This window comes from Hetaerina americana, unplaced genomic scaffold, assembly GCF_022747635.1.
Source record: "Hetaerina americana unplaced genomic scaffold, ioHetAmer1.1.p SCAF_76, whole genome shotgun sequence".
Classification (NCBI taxonomy): Eukaryota; Metazoa; Arthropoda; class Insecta; order Odonata; family Calopterygidae; genus Hetaerina; species Hetaerina americana.
Genome location: NW_027287383.1, coordinates 474,749 through 493,945, shown reverse-complemented (window position 1 = coordinate 493,945; position 19,197 = coordinate 474,749). Strand labels below are relative to the sequence as shown.

Sequence of the window (19,197 nt, the reverse complement as noted above, 5' to 3'; positions counted from 1 at the left end):
TGATGGCGGATTATCAAGAGCAACGCGCTGCAGTGAAATTTTGTTTCCTGTTCGGGAAATCGGCCGCGGAGACTATTGTAATGCGTAAGACTGCTTATGGGGAAGCTGCCCTAAGCAAAACCAGGGTCTACGAGTGATTTACACGTTTTAAAAATGTAGAAATGTTAATTGAAGACCAGCCCCGTTCAGGCCGCCCATCAACATCAAGAACTGACGACAACGTCGACAAAATCAATGCCCTCATTCGTGACGACCGTCGCAGAACCATTGATCAACACTGTGAGATATCTGGAGTGTCCAGGAGTTCAATTCAGAGGATTCTATCTGAAGATTTGCATATGAAAAGGGTTGCAGCCAAATTTGTCCCTCGCAATCTCACTAACGTGCAAAGGGAGCGTCGAATTCAGGCATGTTTTGAGCTTCAATATCAGCTCGAAGAGGACCCTGATTTTTTTCCAAGGTGATTACTGGTGATGAATCGTGGTGCTTTGGATACAATCCTGAAACAAAGCAGTAAACAAGCCAATGGAATACAGCTGGCTGTCCTCGTCCAAAAAAAGCTCACCAAGTGAAATCAAAAATCAAGACAATGCTCATTTGTTTCTTTGATTGCAGAGGTATTGTGCACTCGGAGTTCGTTACTCGGGTCAAACTATCAACCAGAAGTTTTACCTGGAGGTTTTGAAGAGATTGAGGGAGAGTATCCGGAAGAAAAGAGCAGATCTTTGGCACACAGGCGACTAGTTCTTTCATCATGACAACGCGCCGGCTCATACTGCCCTCTCCGTGATGCAGTTTTTGACAAAAAATGGCATGAAATCGATTATCTCTCCCCCTACTCACCAGATTTAGCTCCCAGTGACTCCTTTCTGTTCCCCAGACTCAAAAGGGACATGAAAGGAAAGCGTTTTGACACTGTCTAGGGGGTAAATCAAAAATCGCTAGAAGGCCTAAAGGACATCCCAATAAATGAAATTCATAAATGTTTCGAACAATGGAAGCATTGTTCGGAGAAGTGCATTGTGGTCAAAGGGAAATACTTTGAAGGTGAACAAAATTTAATGTAAATATATTGAGAACTAAGAATCTGACAACATTCCTGTTATTTTTGGGTCCCCCCTCGTATGTGCTGGAAACACTCCGGAAAAGGGTCATCAGGATGAGAAATGACATCTCCACTACCTGGCAATTCCATCACGACAACGCGCCCCGCCACAACGCGCTACGAGGACGTAAGTTCCTGGCCAAACACCAGGTCCCAACCCTGCCCCAACCCCCCTATAGTCCTGACGTCGCCGCAGAAGACTTTTTTTGTTGTCTCGGATTAAAGCAGCCCTGAAAGGAACCCATTTTTCGTCCATAGAAGAGATCCAATCAGCCTTGACGAAGACCTTGCGAGAGGTCTCCGAAGACGCCTTCCAGGGCGTGTACCGGTATTGGCAGAGTTGCTGGACAAATGTGTAGAGGCCCGAGGACAGTATTTTGAAGAATTTTAAGCGTGTGCGCAAATCTGTTCCATAAATTACTTAATTAAATAATTGCATTTCTTTTGGAACTCATCCTGTATACCTTGTGAAATTTTTGAGAAAACAAGTTTTAACAATTAACATCATTTCTAGATACCTTATTTTAGGATATTTTATTCCCTTTTCAATGTACATCTTCAGAAATTTATTCTGGCTTGCCCATAGCTGTAGTGTACCTTACAGCAGAAAGCAGAATGACCACAAATAATTACCTCCAACCTATTTGTAGATTACCCAAGTAAATTAATATTTGTCCATTCATTAATCCATACCTGCATTGAAAAGGACCAATGACCTCATTTTATGAAACTAATAATACATTTTCCTTCACTTAGTATTTAATTTAATTCTTCTCTTGTAAAGTTTAAAATATTGAGAAGTTAAAACTTACATTTAATTCAATTCTCAATTTGAGATTTTAAAAACTAATTTCTGCCATTAGCTTTTTTTCAGGCGCGCTTTTTTCTGCCATTAACTTTTAGATCAGCCGCGCGAGATCAAACCAAAAGGAGGACTACGGATAGGTTAGGAAATACCTGTACCATGGAGCTTGATGCTACATGGAATAGTATTTTACTATATTAATTAATAGATATGAAAGAATGTCATTACCAGAATCTTCACTAAAATAGAGGACTCGAATATACATTGCACAATCAAGGAATCAAAAAAGAAACGCATGTAATAATCATGTATATTAGGGAAATTTCACATTTTCGAACGAAATGCTGGACTTTTTTACCCATCTGCAACACTCGCTGTATTGTACGCTTGAGACTAACATTTTTCACGAGTTATTTTGAAATGAAAACGAACAGTATTAACGGTGAGCCTAGGAACGGTCTAAATTATGGCATTTTATGAAATAAGTCAACGAACAGCTAGCAACATTAGAATAATTTCTTCCTTGCCTGCAGATAGCTACTAACTTAAGGGTAAAGAAGCAAGTTGTCTTCAGGCTAACTACAGCCGGAAATCGCTTCATTAAAACATGAATACGCAGCATGCTTTTCTACGAAGATGAGGCATGGCATGGGCAGAAGAAAAAACAGGGAACATTGGAAGTGAGGCGAAATACTGAGAAGTACGAAGCTCAATTAGACGAATTGAAACAGATGAGTTCTATGAAGCGAAGGATAGAAAGAAATTGAGTAAAAATTCTGAAGCAGATAATCGTCCAGGAAAGAACAGAAATAACTATTGATATAGATCCCGAGTGAGTAATAGGAATTAAAATATGACATTCGTAAAAGAGAAGAAAAAATAATTCGGACGAGGTTTGTCGATAGCAAAATTTGAGGGACTAAGCTGGGTTCAACCAATCTTCGAATTTATAGTCAGAGGAGAAAACAAATAATTATTTGAATGACATATCACGGCAGCCCTAATACGCGAAATTGACAACCAGCGCGTGCGTGACCAGAAAATGATATGCCAGTAAACTTTATTGTCTTATTCCCAGGATGCACGATATTCATTCCTGATATCAATTGTTAAATTTTGGCGAAAAACGGAATTAAATTCGCGGAACAACATATAATTATAATATTTTCGCCTTCTTGTTGAATTATAAGTATATATTAGATTCAACGCAATGTATTTGCTGCAACTACAGTAGCAATATAAAAAAGCGCAACACGTTTCTGTGAGTATTCTGATAGTGTGGCAAATGTGCACCTCGCGTGCTCATTGAGACTATCGAGACCAGTTTCCTTAGCACGCAAGTGTTTTGGAGAGAGGAAATGAGAATTTGTCGTGAACTACGACTTCCCACGTCCTTAAGGAAATAGCTAACCTTCGCCCTAAATGTCTTATACATGGTGATATTCAAAGATTTGAAATTGATTCACTAGAAAATGAATTCATTAATGTGATTCCTTAATGAAGTTGTTCGTGTATGAAAAACATTTATACATTGGTGCATCAGAAAGAAATAAGACTTGTATACATCTATTTTATGTTGCGACCAAAATATCTCCTTAAATTGCCTTCCAAACAAAATCCTGGTCGTGCCTTCTTCTCCAAACCGTCCAAGTCAATTAAATCCCAAATGATCAATCGAAGTTATTAAGTATCAAAAATATTTTAAGAATAAGGAATTAAAAAGCTCACACACCCAATATCTACAATCCGGAGGTAGATTTAATATGAATGAGTTACTCAACCACCCTATTCGACAAAGATACAAGACTGGAAGTTCTTGGGGCGAATGTGAATTTCCTATTTCTCAAAACGTATTATAATCCTCCCATCCACGACACACACATTCGAGAATTAATTTCACTTGATATCAAACTGATCCATGCTGAATACTTGCTTTGAAATAAAGTAAAATAACTTCATAGTCTACGATAGAAAAGAAGCGCATCGGGGCCCTGAATGGTCGCCTCTCCTTAGGATGGGGCCGAACTATATTTCCCTTACCTATAGCTAAATCTCGGGCCGGATAATTTCCCACTGCAACTGATTTTAAAAATACTAGCTCGCTGAGTGTAATTCAATGACGGAGATTCGCACAGATGGGCAAATACTGGATCAGCACAATGGAAAACGGAATGGAGGGTTCGAAAAAACATTTCGTGGGAACGGGGAAAACTCTCGGGCGCAAGAAGCTTCATCACGACCCTTTAGCAAGGCAGAAAAACGCCGAACACCCGCACCTCGCGGTTCCAAATAATAAAAGCGGGACGATTCCGCGTAGCCTCATTCCGCCTGCAGACAGTGGGAGGGGTCCGAGTGCAGTCGACGGACGTATTTTTCGCTAAAGGTAAAAGGAAAAAAAATTCTGTCGCGGTTTAGGCGAGCACACACTTCGAGTATCCACGCCACTGCAAAACCGCAAACGGAAGTCCGCCATGGCCTCGCTCCATCGGGAAAGGTTTCGCGACGTGCATTACTGACCCGTTGAATTGAAGCGTTTCGATGGGGATAAAATATATTTAGAGGCCCGGGCGGATACTAACACCTCATAGATAACGGCATAGTAACCCTATTCTTCGCATATCCATCGAGTCGAAGAGTAGAGGAAGGAAGCAACATTACTGCCTACGAGGAAAAAGAAATATCTCTTGGAGATATCATATAAGGCGGTTACAGGACTACAGTATTAGAAAAAATAATTAACGGAAAAAGTACCGCAGGGCTATACTGGAACAACACAATATATCTGGTAGATGGATTAGGATAACGAGATATATGGACTGATGTAGGGAGTTACGAAGAAGAAGACGCCAGCTATATATGAGTGTAATTAAGAAAAACTGGAATAGAGGGATGCAACAAAACAATTACTGGAATAAACACTACAGAAAATTATAATGGGCTACACCAAATGAACACGACCTCAAAAATCATTAGCTTTTCTTCTGAATTCATTATTTTTTCACTCAATGATCGATAGATTTCTTCTTGGGGTGAATCTCCTTAAGGCATTCTGCAGATCAGTGAAACTTTCCCTGTCGTGTATCAAAAGAAAACTTTTGCCGTCTCATGATCTAATATTGGACAGTCATGACTTCTCCCTAGTCGTACCTTTATTCACACCACCTACTTTCCCCATCACGATGAACTGCAGTGGTACTTTTGGTTCCCCACCACGTGCCCTAAATTCCTTGTTGAATCTATCATTGTTTTGAATGCTTTGTTAATATCGACTCCCTTTCTTACACCACTTACGTATTTCATACTCTTCATCGTGTACTCTCTCACAGTAAATGCCATTTGCTACACGAAGTTGACACCTCATATTACAATATCTCATTCTTTAGCTCTGCATACATGTTACCTCCCTAAAATCCATCGAAAATGTCTTCTTACCCCTCTACCTCACATTCCCAGCATTCTCCTCTTCAGCATCCCACTGCCTATCAGTATCTTTTACATCTACTTGTCTTCTTTGAATTTCTCCCTATAGTCGTCTCTCTTCCCTCACCCTGCCCAGAAATGCATCGATTGTTCTCCTCTCCGTCCATTTTACTTTTTCATTTTTATCAACCCCCACATCTAAAAGGCTTACAATCTACCATTATCCTCTTGACGATCATGTTGTCGACCCATAAAAAAACCAAGCTCCATATCAAAGATTTCACTAGTCTTTTCTTTAAATTTTCACTTAAGGTGCCTCCGTCCAACCCCTGCCTCGTTGTAAACGTTTCCCTACCTAATGAAATTCTTCTTTTCATGTCCTTTCCTCTTTGCCCATCCTCCTCCAAAATACTTCCTAGTTATGTTGACAATAATTCCTACTTAGGTGAACTTCTGCGCACCTGTTCTTGTTCATCTCCCTCAACTTTAATGTTTATCTTAATATTCCTATTCATTCATGATATCATTACCAACGATTAAAAAAAAATTATTCTCATCCCATACCTATAACACTTACTACACAAGACGCCAAATAATAATTTTAACCCTTCGCCTGACTGACTAACCAACGCCTACTCAACCGTAAACCTCCCTTATTAGAAGAGTTACTCACAAACACTTTTATCACTCCAGCCAACAGTCCTTCCCATGCGTCTCTTACCATTTCCTCCTCATACGATATATATTGAAAAGAACCAGTGATAGAGACATACTTGTCTTACTCCCCTGCATGGCACCATATATTCTGACTCTCCATTCGCTATCTTCACCTGTACAATCTGAAACATATAACAGGATCCGATAAGACATATAACCTTCTACTTCTATCTTCCGTAAAATTTTCGTAAATTGAGCTCAGTTTACTCTGTCAAAAACTAAAACAGTTCTAAAAATCCACCGAGAATACAAATACGCTCTTGCTATACTCTTACGTTCCTTTCTACTGGTGACTTCAAAATTGCTATGGCATCACTAACACCCATCTTAATCCCCTTTATACACCCAAATTAATCTTTTCCGATGTACTATTTTGCTATCTTTCCATAATTCATTTTAATTCCTTAAAAATATCTTTTCCAAAGGAGAAATAAAACTTAGACTCCTTTAGACCTTAGAATACAATTGTGATGCATTTTTCAGTTTCGTAGATTTTGAGAAAGTGTTTCATAGAGTAAATTAGGTGGGTATAATGAATGCATTGCAGAAAATAAGAGTAGATTAGCGGGACCAGGACAAATCTGCACCCTGTACAAGTTACAGACAGCTAAGATGCGAGTGGCACATGGAGAGTTGGGATGGGCAATTTTATTGAGAGGGATAAGGCAGGGTTGTCCATTATTACCTGTACCGGTGGACAATTCATAATATCAGTTAGGTTTGTTGATGATCAAGATTTATTTAGTCGGTCAGCCAAGGGGTCGCAAACATTACTGACCGTAGTGGAAAGGCAGTGCAATAGGTTTGGGATGGGGATATATACAAATAAATAAAGAGGAAGGCTAAGTTAAATATTGAAATAAAAGTTAATAACTAGAGCAGTTAGCAGATCTTGGAAGTGTTCTGGACCAAAATGGTCAAAAGCAGTAAGGACATAAGGAGAAGAATTATGTTAGGCAAAGATGCTATCACGAGATGGGAATTGATGGCTGGCACGTTGAGTACGGATGCTAAGAAAATGCTCGTTGAAACTTTCATATGTAGCGTAGTTATGAAAGGCGCGGAAATATGGGCAATGAATCAGGATGATGGGTGTAGATTGGAGGCTTTTGAAAAGTGGCTGTGGAGAAGGTTGGAGAAGGTGAAATGGACCAAAAGGAAAATAAATGAGGAAGTGCTAGCTATGGTGGAGAGGAGAGGGGAGCGCTGGGAGAAATCATTAGGAAATAGGAAAAATGGATGGAGAGCATATTGAATGGCAGTGGAATGTTGAAGACTGTGAGAGCTGGGTAAACGTTGGCGAAAAAAGGAGGGGAAGGAAGAGTACAGGCATATTATATGGAATGAAGGGAGGACAGATATATATATATATATATATATATATATATATATATATATATATATATATATATACATATATATATATATACATATATATATATATATATATATACGAAGTTGAAGAGTGACTTAATGAAGTGTTCAATGCCAGGTTTTGTATTTTTGTTCGGAGAGACAAGGTAACGCATTGATGCACAATTTCTTTGGCTATCTCCACCCAAAACATTCCTTAACCGGTGGAATACACATAATAAAATAATATAGGTACCAATCGAACAGTATTCCGGCCTGTCCGGTCTTTCTCCCTCATAAATGCTACGATTTTGTTCGTTTTTGCTCTTTTTTCCTCGTTTCACCAAATTACTGATTGATTCTCCGAGAATGTTAGCCATATATTGGAATGAAGTTACTATGGAAACAGAAAATATTTAGCACAAATTTTAGTTGAATATCCGCAGTGTTTCTTCCAGATGACCTAGCCACAGATCATAAATGTTTAGCATATACTTGAATACATACTGAACTTCCCTTGACACAATGTATAGGGAATACAAAGATTTCCCCTTCTATTAGGAATATTCCGTTTGATACGTCTCAGATTCCATAACAGGAACTACCTTTGCTACTGCCATCAAGATCTGCACCGATAGCGGCTCCTGGCAGACTTGACCCCAGACCCTTCTGCGCACGCCGCCGGGACCCCCCTACTCGTCGCGCCTAGAGCGGCACTCGACTCGGAGCCGAGTCCGGCCTGCAGCACGACCCCTCATGCGCCATCCATTTTCAAGGCTAGACCAAATGGGCCGACCAGGCATGTTTCCATCGCCTTTGATACAATAAAGCACAGATTTGGTGACGAAATTTGAGAAAAAAATAGATTTCGGGGAGATCGTAAAATTAAAAAAATAGTACGAATTAACAGAGGCAAATTTATAGGAAAAATTAGCCAGAAAAATTTTCGCTGCATGATAAAAAATATCAAGCCTAAAAGAAAAGTAACTGGTCTCCTAAATATGGTATCTCTATAATGACAAATGCCAAAAGCTCTGTTCGTTCTATCTGGCTGTTTTTGTTATTTACACAACAACCATTAAATAAGAAGTAAGCAATATTACCCCTTGCTACAGGCACCCTATTTTTTATTCGTTGAAATTGATTTGTATTGTCATTTAATGCTTAATATGATAGGCGCAAAGAAATTACGTCAGAATACGCCAGGAATCAAATAAGTACTTATCAGCAATCCAAGGCCCTAATATTCCGAGGAAAAGAAGCCACACAAATCCTTTTTCTTTTCTTGCATTTAATAAAAGAAAGGCGATAGAAAACTCTCAGGTAAGCTCTTCCAGGGATCTCAACGGAATACTGAAGATGGACTGAATCGGAAGATTGCGTAAATATTTTCATGAATAAGCTGTTTGACGACAGATTGCCTAGCTACTTCAGCAACGTCATCCGAAAAAGCACAGATTTAATTGGAAGTGAAAATGAGTGAATCAAAAAATCGGAAAAAATAACACCAATCAAATAAGCATAAAGTTAAAATCATCACTTATTAATGTGAAAATTGGATCAGGAAATAATCAATTGGTGACGCCTATGCTTGGCGTTTCACGGCCCCCAGGTAGGATTCTCCATTTCACTCTATCTCCCTAAGGTGAACACATCACTACGCATTTCCATTTCTTCCCTCTCAAACGTACCGTCTCTCACTGTGTTCATTGTCCTATCCGCGCTACTTTTTATTTCCCTATATCTCTCTCACCTAAATACACTCCCACCTGTAAGGGTGTGTCATCACGCTGGTGCACCAAACTTCAGAAAATTTAAGTAAAATCAAACGAAGTCGGATAATGGCACTTTCAAAGGAATTTTCAAACTGAGCACATCACAACCGATCCAAGAAGTGGAAGATCATCACCCACGATCGATGCTGCCACAGTGGAGAAAGTGGAGTGCTTTATCTATTAGATCTTAGGGCTGAAGACAATCATCCGAATGATCATAAGAATGAACTTAGTTACGACAGCTTGTAAAATATTATCCACGAAGAAATGCACAAGTCAAAGATGTCAGCACGCTGGTTTCCACGTCTACTAACCCCTTTTCAGAAGCAAACACGGCGCGACCTGTCTAGGTAGATATTGAATCTTTTGGAACAAGACGAAGAGGATATTTTTTGTCGTTTGGTAGCAATAGATGAATCTTGGATGTTTTAATATGATCCAGAAACCAAAGAGATGAGCAAGGACTGGAAGCACAGCGACTCTCCGCCCCTCATGAAGGCTAAGATGCAGAAATCTGCAGGGAAGGTCTGCCTGCCTGAAGAGCTGCCTGTTTTTTTGGAAGTGTCATTTTAACAGACTACCTGGAGAAGGGTCAAGCCATCACTGGTGCCTATCACTGCATACTGCTAAACAAATTGTACGATGCTCTGAAAAAGAAATGGACGCGGTATGATCAGCAAAGGCATCAGTCTTCTTGGCGACAATGCTCCTTCTTACTCATATCGCGGAATCAACGCAATGTGGCATTGAAATTTTGCCTTATTCTTCTGATCTCGCCGCAAGCAACCTTTTTTTATCCCCAGAACTCAAAAACCCATGGCGGGGGGATATAGTAATAATTAAAATTTTCGATATCCCCTCGTAAAATTACAGAGATTGGGCGCATAACAGAAAGATTTAAGATGTAATTTGGTACACGAACAAGGGATCAGAATAACTTCCCCCGACCACGCTAGAGGAAAATTATTTCGTGATAAGTAGCCTGGTGTCTAATCAATCACCCCGGGACATACCATCTTGCAGGATAACATCCACATAAGTATAAAATAATTTCGAATTTCCGCGTCTTTGGTCAAGTTTCTCTTTAAAAAGACGAGAACATCATGAAGCATTTGAGCAAAAGCTATTATCCGTGAAAGATTAAGTAAAGTTTATGCTATGTAAACCTAGATAGGCTCACATACTAATTTCTATCCCTCAATACTTGCTAACCGAAAATTCAGTTTATGAAAGGAGAAAGGTTAGTCGTAGTATACGCTAGCCTCCAACGAGGACGGCGAGAGCGTGAGTCTCGGTGCGAACGAAGACAAATTGCATTTTGTCTGTAGTGTGAGTATGGCATAGCGAAGTTTTGAGGGTGGTAAGTTTTTGTCGCGATGTAAAGGTGTACTAGCAGAGGTTCTCCAACCCTCAAACGACCAATAAAATCGATGTATTTCCTAACGTATACGCGACGTTTTGAATTATCCTTGCGATGCCAGTATCAGTTTTAAACGGATATCGTAGTTTTTCGTCGAATCTCATAGAAAACGGATCTACGGCTGTCGTGAGACTGATTTCCCTTGCAGTGTTGTTAATTGAATAATAAATAGCATCTGAGGTTGACTTTTCAGAAGCCTTGTTGAAGTTTGTCGACAATGCGCAGATGGTTTCACGTTGTCAAACAAAATTTAACCATAAATAATTTTGTCAGCGCGGTTATCTGTGTTCAGTTTTGACGTATTTCAGGAATTTTAAAAACCTACTAGAAACAAATGCTTTCTATTTTGTTCAAGATTATTTTTTATTCCTGGAGGCCAGATCGTACAGTGAATCACGTCGTTGCACTGCGTCGATTAGACGACACACTTCCTCTGTAAAAACTAACGCCAACGCTACTGCAAGCTTTGTTAAGGAATGATATCCTTTCTCGAGAGTTCCTCCCCGTAGCACTGCTTTGAAGCATTTCAAGAGAGCCCTCTATGACATTTCTTGCCACCCTTGTCGAGAATAAGCGATACTCTTCATTGGCAGAGTAAAATTGAGCACCTAGCACGGTTAAACACTCACCGGTTTTTCCACCACCCACCACTTCTGCTACCTCCTTCCAGCATTGGTTCAGAGCGATCCGATTTTTGTACTCCCCAGACGCCGGATTGTACAACGAATCACGTCGTTTCACTGCGTCGATTAGACGACCCACCTCCTCCGCGGTCCATACCACTTCTGCCATAGCAAATATCTATTATTGGCACTCGAATAACATTGCAAAGCACGATACAAGCGAACAGAGCAAGGAACGTGAACAAGAAATCGTTGGCAGCCCAACAACGTTTTATGCGCGCGCACGCCCCTGCAAACTTGCTCGAACGGTTCGACGAACCGGATAAAGCAGTCGCAGGTAGTTCTACGACGAAGCAGAGGCGCCAGCACCGCCGTCCAGCGGACAACCCAAAACGGTCGAATGAGGGCGCGGGAACGAACGCGATCTTGCTCGACGTAGTTCGCTATGGGGTCGCGCGAGGGCAGGCTCCTTGGAATTCATGAACGGAACGCGATTCGATGATGATCAATCGCGCTGGAATCATCTGAAAATCGAAGCTGAACTGCTTCATGGATGAATCGTACTAGCACCAGTGGGCAATGCTTTCTGAAGAGAATTTTCATTTTCAATGCGACAGAAATCGTCATAGTACCCTGCGAGCCACCGGGAAAGTGTGTGGCATACGCCAGGCATGCACAGCTCACGAACCGACTAAGTCACGCACCATGCATGAGCCTCATTACAGAAAACGCTTTGGCATGCAATGAACTAGTAAGCACTTATCAGAAACAAGGGCAGTATACAGACAAATAGGCATATCGTGCTAAATCTTCTTAAAGACAGTGACAATTTAATTTACTTTTGAAATAATTACGCATTAAATAATTTAATGTCTTTACACTTTCAATATTTAATCAAGATATGGGTACACGAATAGGAAACACGTGAGTTGACTGGAGATTTGGGAGCCCCTCAGATGGGGGTGGACAATTCTAAAGAGTTATATACTGGGGACTAGGTTGTACTGGATGAAAACTATTTCAACAACATGGATTACATTTGGTGCCGTGGATACCTACTTCTTAAAATACCATTTACAGGCCGTCATTTATACCACAATTTCAAATGCACCTGCAGTACGTATTAAGAATAAATGATGCTGGAAACGGGATAGTTATTCATCATTGAGTCTTTAAAACTTATTATAATATATTAACCACTACAGGAAATCCACAAATTTTCCAGAATAGTCAATTTCGTCCGTATTAAAAATGTTATTCATCAATCTCATTCTGAAGTGCTTCAAGAATAGTAAATACAGAGTTGGATGAAGAAAATATTATTCTAGCCTATGGATATTTTACTACAATTTGCGGTGAGGGCATTCCTAAGCACCCTTGTTCAGAATATTACCCCTAACCAACTCTGGAAAAGCAAAATTTACGGTAAAACGAGCTGATTATCGACGACTTCACCTCAAGGCATTGAGGTATTCGTGCAAAGATTCCACGCATAAAACTTATGGTAAATATGAAACCGCATTTTCTAGCGAGATAAATGATTTCTCCAAGTGATACTCATTCGGCCGGATTCTGTATTATTTTTTATCGTCCCTTTTGCTTTTTCTCTAAGATACCGATTGATCACTGATTCATAAACGACTCATCCAGAGCACACCCCTAAAAGGTACTGATGAGTATTGGCTGAATATGACTGATTGAAATAGCTATGATATTTTATCAAATTATTTATCTGCGAATATTCCCATCGCGAGAAACAAAAACATTAACTTTTTTACCCTGAACAAGGCAGAAAAAATATATCATATTTTGAATTCTATTAATGAAGGGCGAATTATGAGATGAGGATCTACGTATCATGCGCAATTTACTAACATGATGCAGAATATTAGCTTCAGTTCAAGTCGGATCACACTGAGAAAATAAAAGCGACCTCGAATCAAAAGCATCCTAGTGGAAATATTTCGCCTCTAAATTTTCTTGAAGGCCGAGGTCTCTGGTTTGAACGTAATGCAATGGCGCATTTTATTCTTATATAAACTTGCCGTTACATACACGAAACCATTTAATGCTTGTTATCATCATTGTAAAAGTCATAATAATGTTTTTAACGTATCCAGATATTGTTTTTCAATAGCTGAGGAAATATTTCTGCAATAATTAATATTAAAGACAGTACGTCCTTGAACACGCAAACATTTGGCTAAATTGGTGATCTATCATTCTCTGAGCGAATATCCTACCTAATACCTGCCAATTATTAGCTAATTGTGTTATATGAGCTATACACGATAATTAAGGTGCATTAATGCTGAACATACAATAATCATGTTGTGCATATCTTCAGGTCAAATCACTCGTAATATATTACACCCGTAAGGAGTAACAGTATCGCATTTCAAGGAGCCGTGCCGGGAACTCGCGCCCCTCAGCTGTTCGGAAAGCCGCTGAGGCCCGGCTAAATCGATAAGGGATTTTTAACCCTGAAACCCTCCCTCCCCTTCACTTTAGAGATAGGCAACTAATTGCGCGGATGGATGGACTGAAAGCCGAAGGATAAAAAGGCCGGGTTAGTTGACCCGTATCCTCATTACACATAGCCTGCTGTTTAAAAATGCTTATATGTAATTAAGTATTCAGTCACTCATCGGGTTTAACATTTTGCTAAAATCATAATAACAAATATAATAATATGTGGTCAGGAAAACAGACTTAAGTAGGCATTCAAGACTCAGTATTGCCTCGAATAATTAGAACGCTAATTACGAAGAAAATTAATCAATGAAGCAAACTCGCTCATATCATCAATAAGAAAATTAATTATGTCTATTTGCTATCCCGAGTTGTGTTCGGATGTATACATACACACACATATTAGGACATGATGTTGTCTACAGCAACTCCTCTATGGTCTTCTATTAAACGAATTTTCAACCTAGTTGCATGCATGAGCCAATTTTGAAGGAAATGGAATTGATAATCACCTAGACAAAAAATTATGCTTGGGTGAGGCGTTTAGGGTTTTTCAAATGGGTGGGGGGAACCTAAAATATATATATAGTATATATAACCACGCGCAGTTCCCACTTGGGAGGGCAATACTTATTGTGTCGAACTGACTCCTGGGGGCTTTCCACTAAAAGCATTCTGGTGTCTCATCGTTCTTGGAAAATATGAAATTTTAAACCTGTCAGTCTTGCAGTCTATTTCTCTAATCTAATACGAGGTCTGTTCAAAGAGTATCGCGACTTTTGTGTTTTCCAAAAATTATTTATTTATTCATGAATACCTATTTTGTCCCCTTCAAGGTAATCCCCATTAGATATTTATACACTTGTGCCAACGTTTTTTCCAATCCTCGAAGCCCTTCAAGAAATAATTTTTTGTGATCTTGTTCAGCTCGTCCTTCAATGCAGAGTTTATCACGTCAATCGTAGCGTATCGTCGTCCTTTCATGGGCCTCTTCAATTTCGGGAACAAGAAAAAGTCACTGGGGGCCAGATCTGGGGACTACAGTGGCAGCGGCATCATTAGTGTGTTGTTATTGGCCAAAACGTCGCGCACAAGTAACGATGTGTGAGCATGGGCGTTGTCATGGTGCAAAAGAAAATTTTTGTTCTTCCACAAATCCGGGCGTTTCAAGCGGATTGCTTCGCGGAAATTGCGCATAGCTTGCAAGTAGTATTCCTTATTTATCGTTCTACCCCCCTCCCCGGACTACAACCTTGACGCGGTGGATGGGCTTGTGCGTTCCGATGACCCCTAGAGCTGTGCTGGCGGGAGTAATTAAAATTGCTCCTGGTAGGGTCACCCATGCCAGATAGGTCGAAGGTTAGGAGCCAGACGAAAGGTAGTCCACGCAGCGTCTGTTCCTCAGTGAGGCGGCTGCAATGGCGTCTGACCCCAGTGGGGCGGCAGGTAAGTGATGGTGTCACGTTAAAAACACTATTGAGGAAGGCAACGGGAAACCACCTCAATTATCATTCCCGAGATTAACATGATGGACTATACAGACATTTTGAGTCCTGGCAACTACGGGGCTCGGCCCAATCGGCCGTGTGTCGTGCCCGGCAGCGGGGGAGGCAAGGCTTCCGCGGTCGTCATCCCACGAAACCCTTGCAAGGGAAAACCAGCAGCAGCAGGACAGAAGACGCAGGAAAACACCAAATTAGTTAGAAGAGGGACGTGGAATGTTAGGACAATGATGAGGACAGGGAAATTGGAGAATGTTAAGCAAAAGATTGAAAGGGGAAATATAGATATTTGAGGTCTATGCGAGGTGAGAAGGAAAGATAGCGGGGATTACTGGAGCGATAAGTATAGAATATTATACAGCGGCGGGGACAAGAGCAAATGAGGGGTTTCCATAGTATTAAATAAAGAGGTAGGAAGAAGCGTAGTTGACATAGAGCAGGTAACGGATAGGTTATTACTAGTAGAGATAAAAGCAGACCCGACGAACTTGGTTATTATTCAGGCATACAAGCCACCGAGCAACCTTAAGGAAGAAGAGGTCGATAGGATATACGATCAGTTAGAGGACATAATCGCGTGTGTTCCCGCAGGGAAACACTTGATAGTGATGGGGGATTGGAATGCGACGGTAGGCGAAGGAAGAGATGGTGATGAGGTCGGGGACTACGGTTTAGGCACAAGGAATGACCGCGGGGAGAAAGCAGTTGTGTTCTGCAAGATACAGGGGTTAGTCATCACCAACACTTGGTTTAGACACCAAAAAAGACGCATATATACATGGAAAATGACAGGTGACTCAGAAAGGTATCAGCTAGATTATATCCTGGTTAGACACAGGTTTAGGAACAGTGTGATAAATTTGCACAGCTTCCCGGGAGCTGATGGGGACCACAATTTAGCTGTTATGAAATGTGGCGTCCGTTTCAAAAAGATAAGGCAGGGGCGGCGAGTCAGAAAATGGAATGTAGAAGCATTAAATGGTTTGAAAAGGAAGGAATACAAAGAGGCGGTAGAGGAAATCATGGAAAATGGTAAAGAGCTAAGTACTATCGAAGAAAAATGGGAATGTATCAAGAAAGGGTTGTCTAAAGCCGCAAAAGACACTATTGGAACCGTTAACACTAAAAGGACTAGGGAACCATGAATCACGGATGAGATGATTACAAAGATGGATGAGCGGCGAAAATGGAAGAATGTAAATACAGAATTAGGCAAAATGAAGTACAAAGAATTGAACAATAAATTGAGGCGGGCAACAAATAAAGCCAAAGAGGCATGGTGGAAGACGCAGTGCGAGGATATGGAAAGTCTGCAGAGGAAGGGTGAAATCGGTGCGCTGTACAGCAAAGTTAAATCGTTATCGGGAAGTAAGAAAGGAAGAGCTATGCTAACAGTTAGAGATAAGGCGGGTAAGGTAATAGTTGACGCAGGAAAGATCCAAGAGAGATGGAAGGAGTATATAGAAGAACTGTATGGTAAAGAACTCAGACCAACAAAGTTAGACATTGAAAAAGAAAATGACGTAGAGGAGGACAGCTTAGGTCCAGGCATACTAGACCATGAGATAGAAAGGACACTAAGGGAGATGAAACTAAATAAGGCCGTGGGGGTAGATAACATTCCCGTGGAACTTTAGGAAAATGTGGGAGGAAGAGGCTATATGGGCTGATCCGTAGTATTTATGAGGAGGGAATCTGGCCGGAAGACTTTGTGAGATCAGTTTTAGTTCCTATTCCGAAAAAGGTAAAGGCCACGTCATGTGAGGACTATAGGACAATTAGTTTGATATCCCACGCAGCTAAAGTTGTTCTCAGGATCATAAACAAAAGGATAGAGAGTAGGGCAAATGATTACTTAGGGGATGATCAGTTTGGGTTTAGGAAGGGGAGAGGTACGCGTGATGCCATTGCAGTAATGAGATTATTAATCGAGAGGAATATAGAACACAACCAGGAGGTATTCGCCTGTTTCGTAGATTTCGAAAAAGCGTTTGATAGAGTGAATTGGGAAAAACTAATGAGTATTCTGCAGAAAATAGGAATAGATTGGAGGGAAAGGAGGCTAATCCGCAACCTGTACATGTCTCAGACTGCTCAGGTGCGAGTGGCGAACGAGGAGTCCGTTTGGGCAGTGTTAGGAAAAGGTGTAAGGCAGGGTTGCCCATTGTCACCGTTGCTGTTCAACCTTTATGCAGAGGAAATGATGAAAGAGGCATGGGAAGAACTGGAGGGAGGAATGAATGCCGGAGGGTAATTCGTAAAATCAGTTAGGTTTGCTGATGAACAAGCTTTAGTTTGTCAGTCAGCCAAGGGGCTGCAAGCATTGCTTAGTGAATTGGAAATTCAGTGCGACAGGTATGGGATGAGAATCAATATTAATAAAACAAAGGTTATGCGATTTTCTAGAAAGAAAAAGGCTAAGCTTAACATTAAAATAGGAGGGCAAAAATAGATCAGGTAGAACAGTTTACGTATCTCGGTAGTGTTTTGGACCAACACGGTCAAAGTAGTAGGGTCGTAAGGAGAAGAATTGCGCTAGGCGAAGAGGCTTTCACAAGGAGGAGGGAGTTGATGACGGGAACGTTGAGTAAGGACATTAAGAAAAGACTCGTAAAAACTTTGATATGGAGCGTAGCTATGTACGGCGCGGAAACGTGGTCATTGAAGCAGGAGGATAGACGTAGACTGGAGGCTTTTGAAATGTGGGTGTGGAGAAGAATGGAGAAGGTGAAATGGACAGAGAAGAAAACAAATGAGGAAGTACTTGGTATGTTGGGCGAAGAGAGGGGTTTGTTGGGAGAAATCCTATGGAGGCAGGAAAAGGAGATGAAGGGGGTGTTGACCGGCAGTGGGATATTTAAGACTCTGATAGAGGGGAGAATGTTGGGCAAAAGAGTAAAGGGAAAGAACAGGATAGGGATGTTGGACGGGATGAAGGGAGGATGAAATTCCTCAGAGATGAAGAGGGACCTGATATAGAGTAGGATGATGGATTTTGTGTTTTGTTGGGAGTAATAAAATGTTTGCTTGGTAGTTGTGTCCATCCAAAAACCTACCTTAACCGGTAGATTACCTTTAAAAAAAATCGTTCTACCCTTTGGCAAGAACTCATGATGCACCAAGACCCTACAATCGAAGAAAACTGTAAGCAAAACTTTCACGTTCGACCAAACTTGGCGAGCTTTCTTCGGTCTTTGCTCGTGCTGCAGCTTCCAGTGGGATGATTGAGCTTTAGTTTACACGTCATAACCATAAACCCCACAGGGAAAGGAACTGGCCCCCCTACCCTGATGTGTGAATTTCACACGTCGTCGGGCTTAGTACTGGGTGAGCTCTACCATCACCTACTACTCCGACCATCGGGTTGATTACCATGTTTATGGTTTTTTAACCATAAACCCATGATTCTTCACCAGTTATGACCCTCTGGAGCAAATTTGGGTCGTCGCGGACAGAGTCCAACATCTCATTAGCAATGTTTGTGCGCTGCTGTTTTGGTCGAAATTGAGCAGTTTTAGTACGAATTTCGCGGCGACCCGTGTCATGCCCAAATCATTGGTAAAAATGGAATGGCACTAGCCAATGGATATGTTTAGGTCCTCAGCAACTTCTCTAACGGTGATTCGACGATTGGCCAATACTATTTTCTTCACTTCATCAATGTTTTAGTCTGTTTTTGACGTGCTCGGGCGTCCGGCACGCTCTTCGTCGTTCACATCTTCTCGGCACTCCGAGTACATTTTGCACCACCGATAAACGTTACTTCGGTCCAAGGTAGCTCCTCCACATGCCACAGTCAACATTCGGAATTCGTCCGAGCAATTAATTTCGTTTTTCACACAAAATTTGATACAGATTCTATGATCCATTTTTTGGTACAGGCACAAATCGAAGACAAGCCAAAACACGTCCAAGCAAAACAGATTTCAAAAATTAACTAAACATTCAAAATGGCCGCACTTTTCGGCATCAATGAGAGCACCAAATTAACGCCAAAAAAAATGG

The 19,197-nt window shown here is 40.9% G+C and overlaps 1 protein-coding gene across 2 annotated transcripts in view; it reads right to left on the bottom strand.

Moving 5' to 3' along the window:
* The window catches only part of LOC139697427 (uncharacterized), a 49,177-nt gene that overhangs the window by 15,392 nt on the left and 14,588 nt on the right, over positions 1-19,197 (bottom strand). Inside the window, exon 1 of one of the 2 annotated variants that reach the window (XM_071596130.1) lies at positions 11,225-11,505. The exons of the other annotated variant lie outside the window; for it this stretch is intronic. Within the exon in view, the coding sequence (XP_071452231.1) occupies positions 11,225-11,387 (163 nt within the window). The 5' untranslated portion in view covers positions 11,388-11,505. Of the gene's footprint in view, positions 1-11,224; positions 11,506-19,197 lie in introns of those variants that run through there. 2 annotated transcript variants of the gene reach the window in all.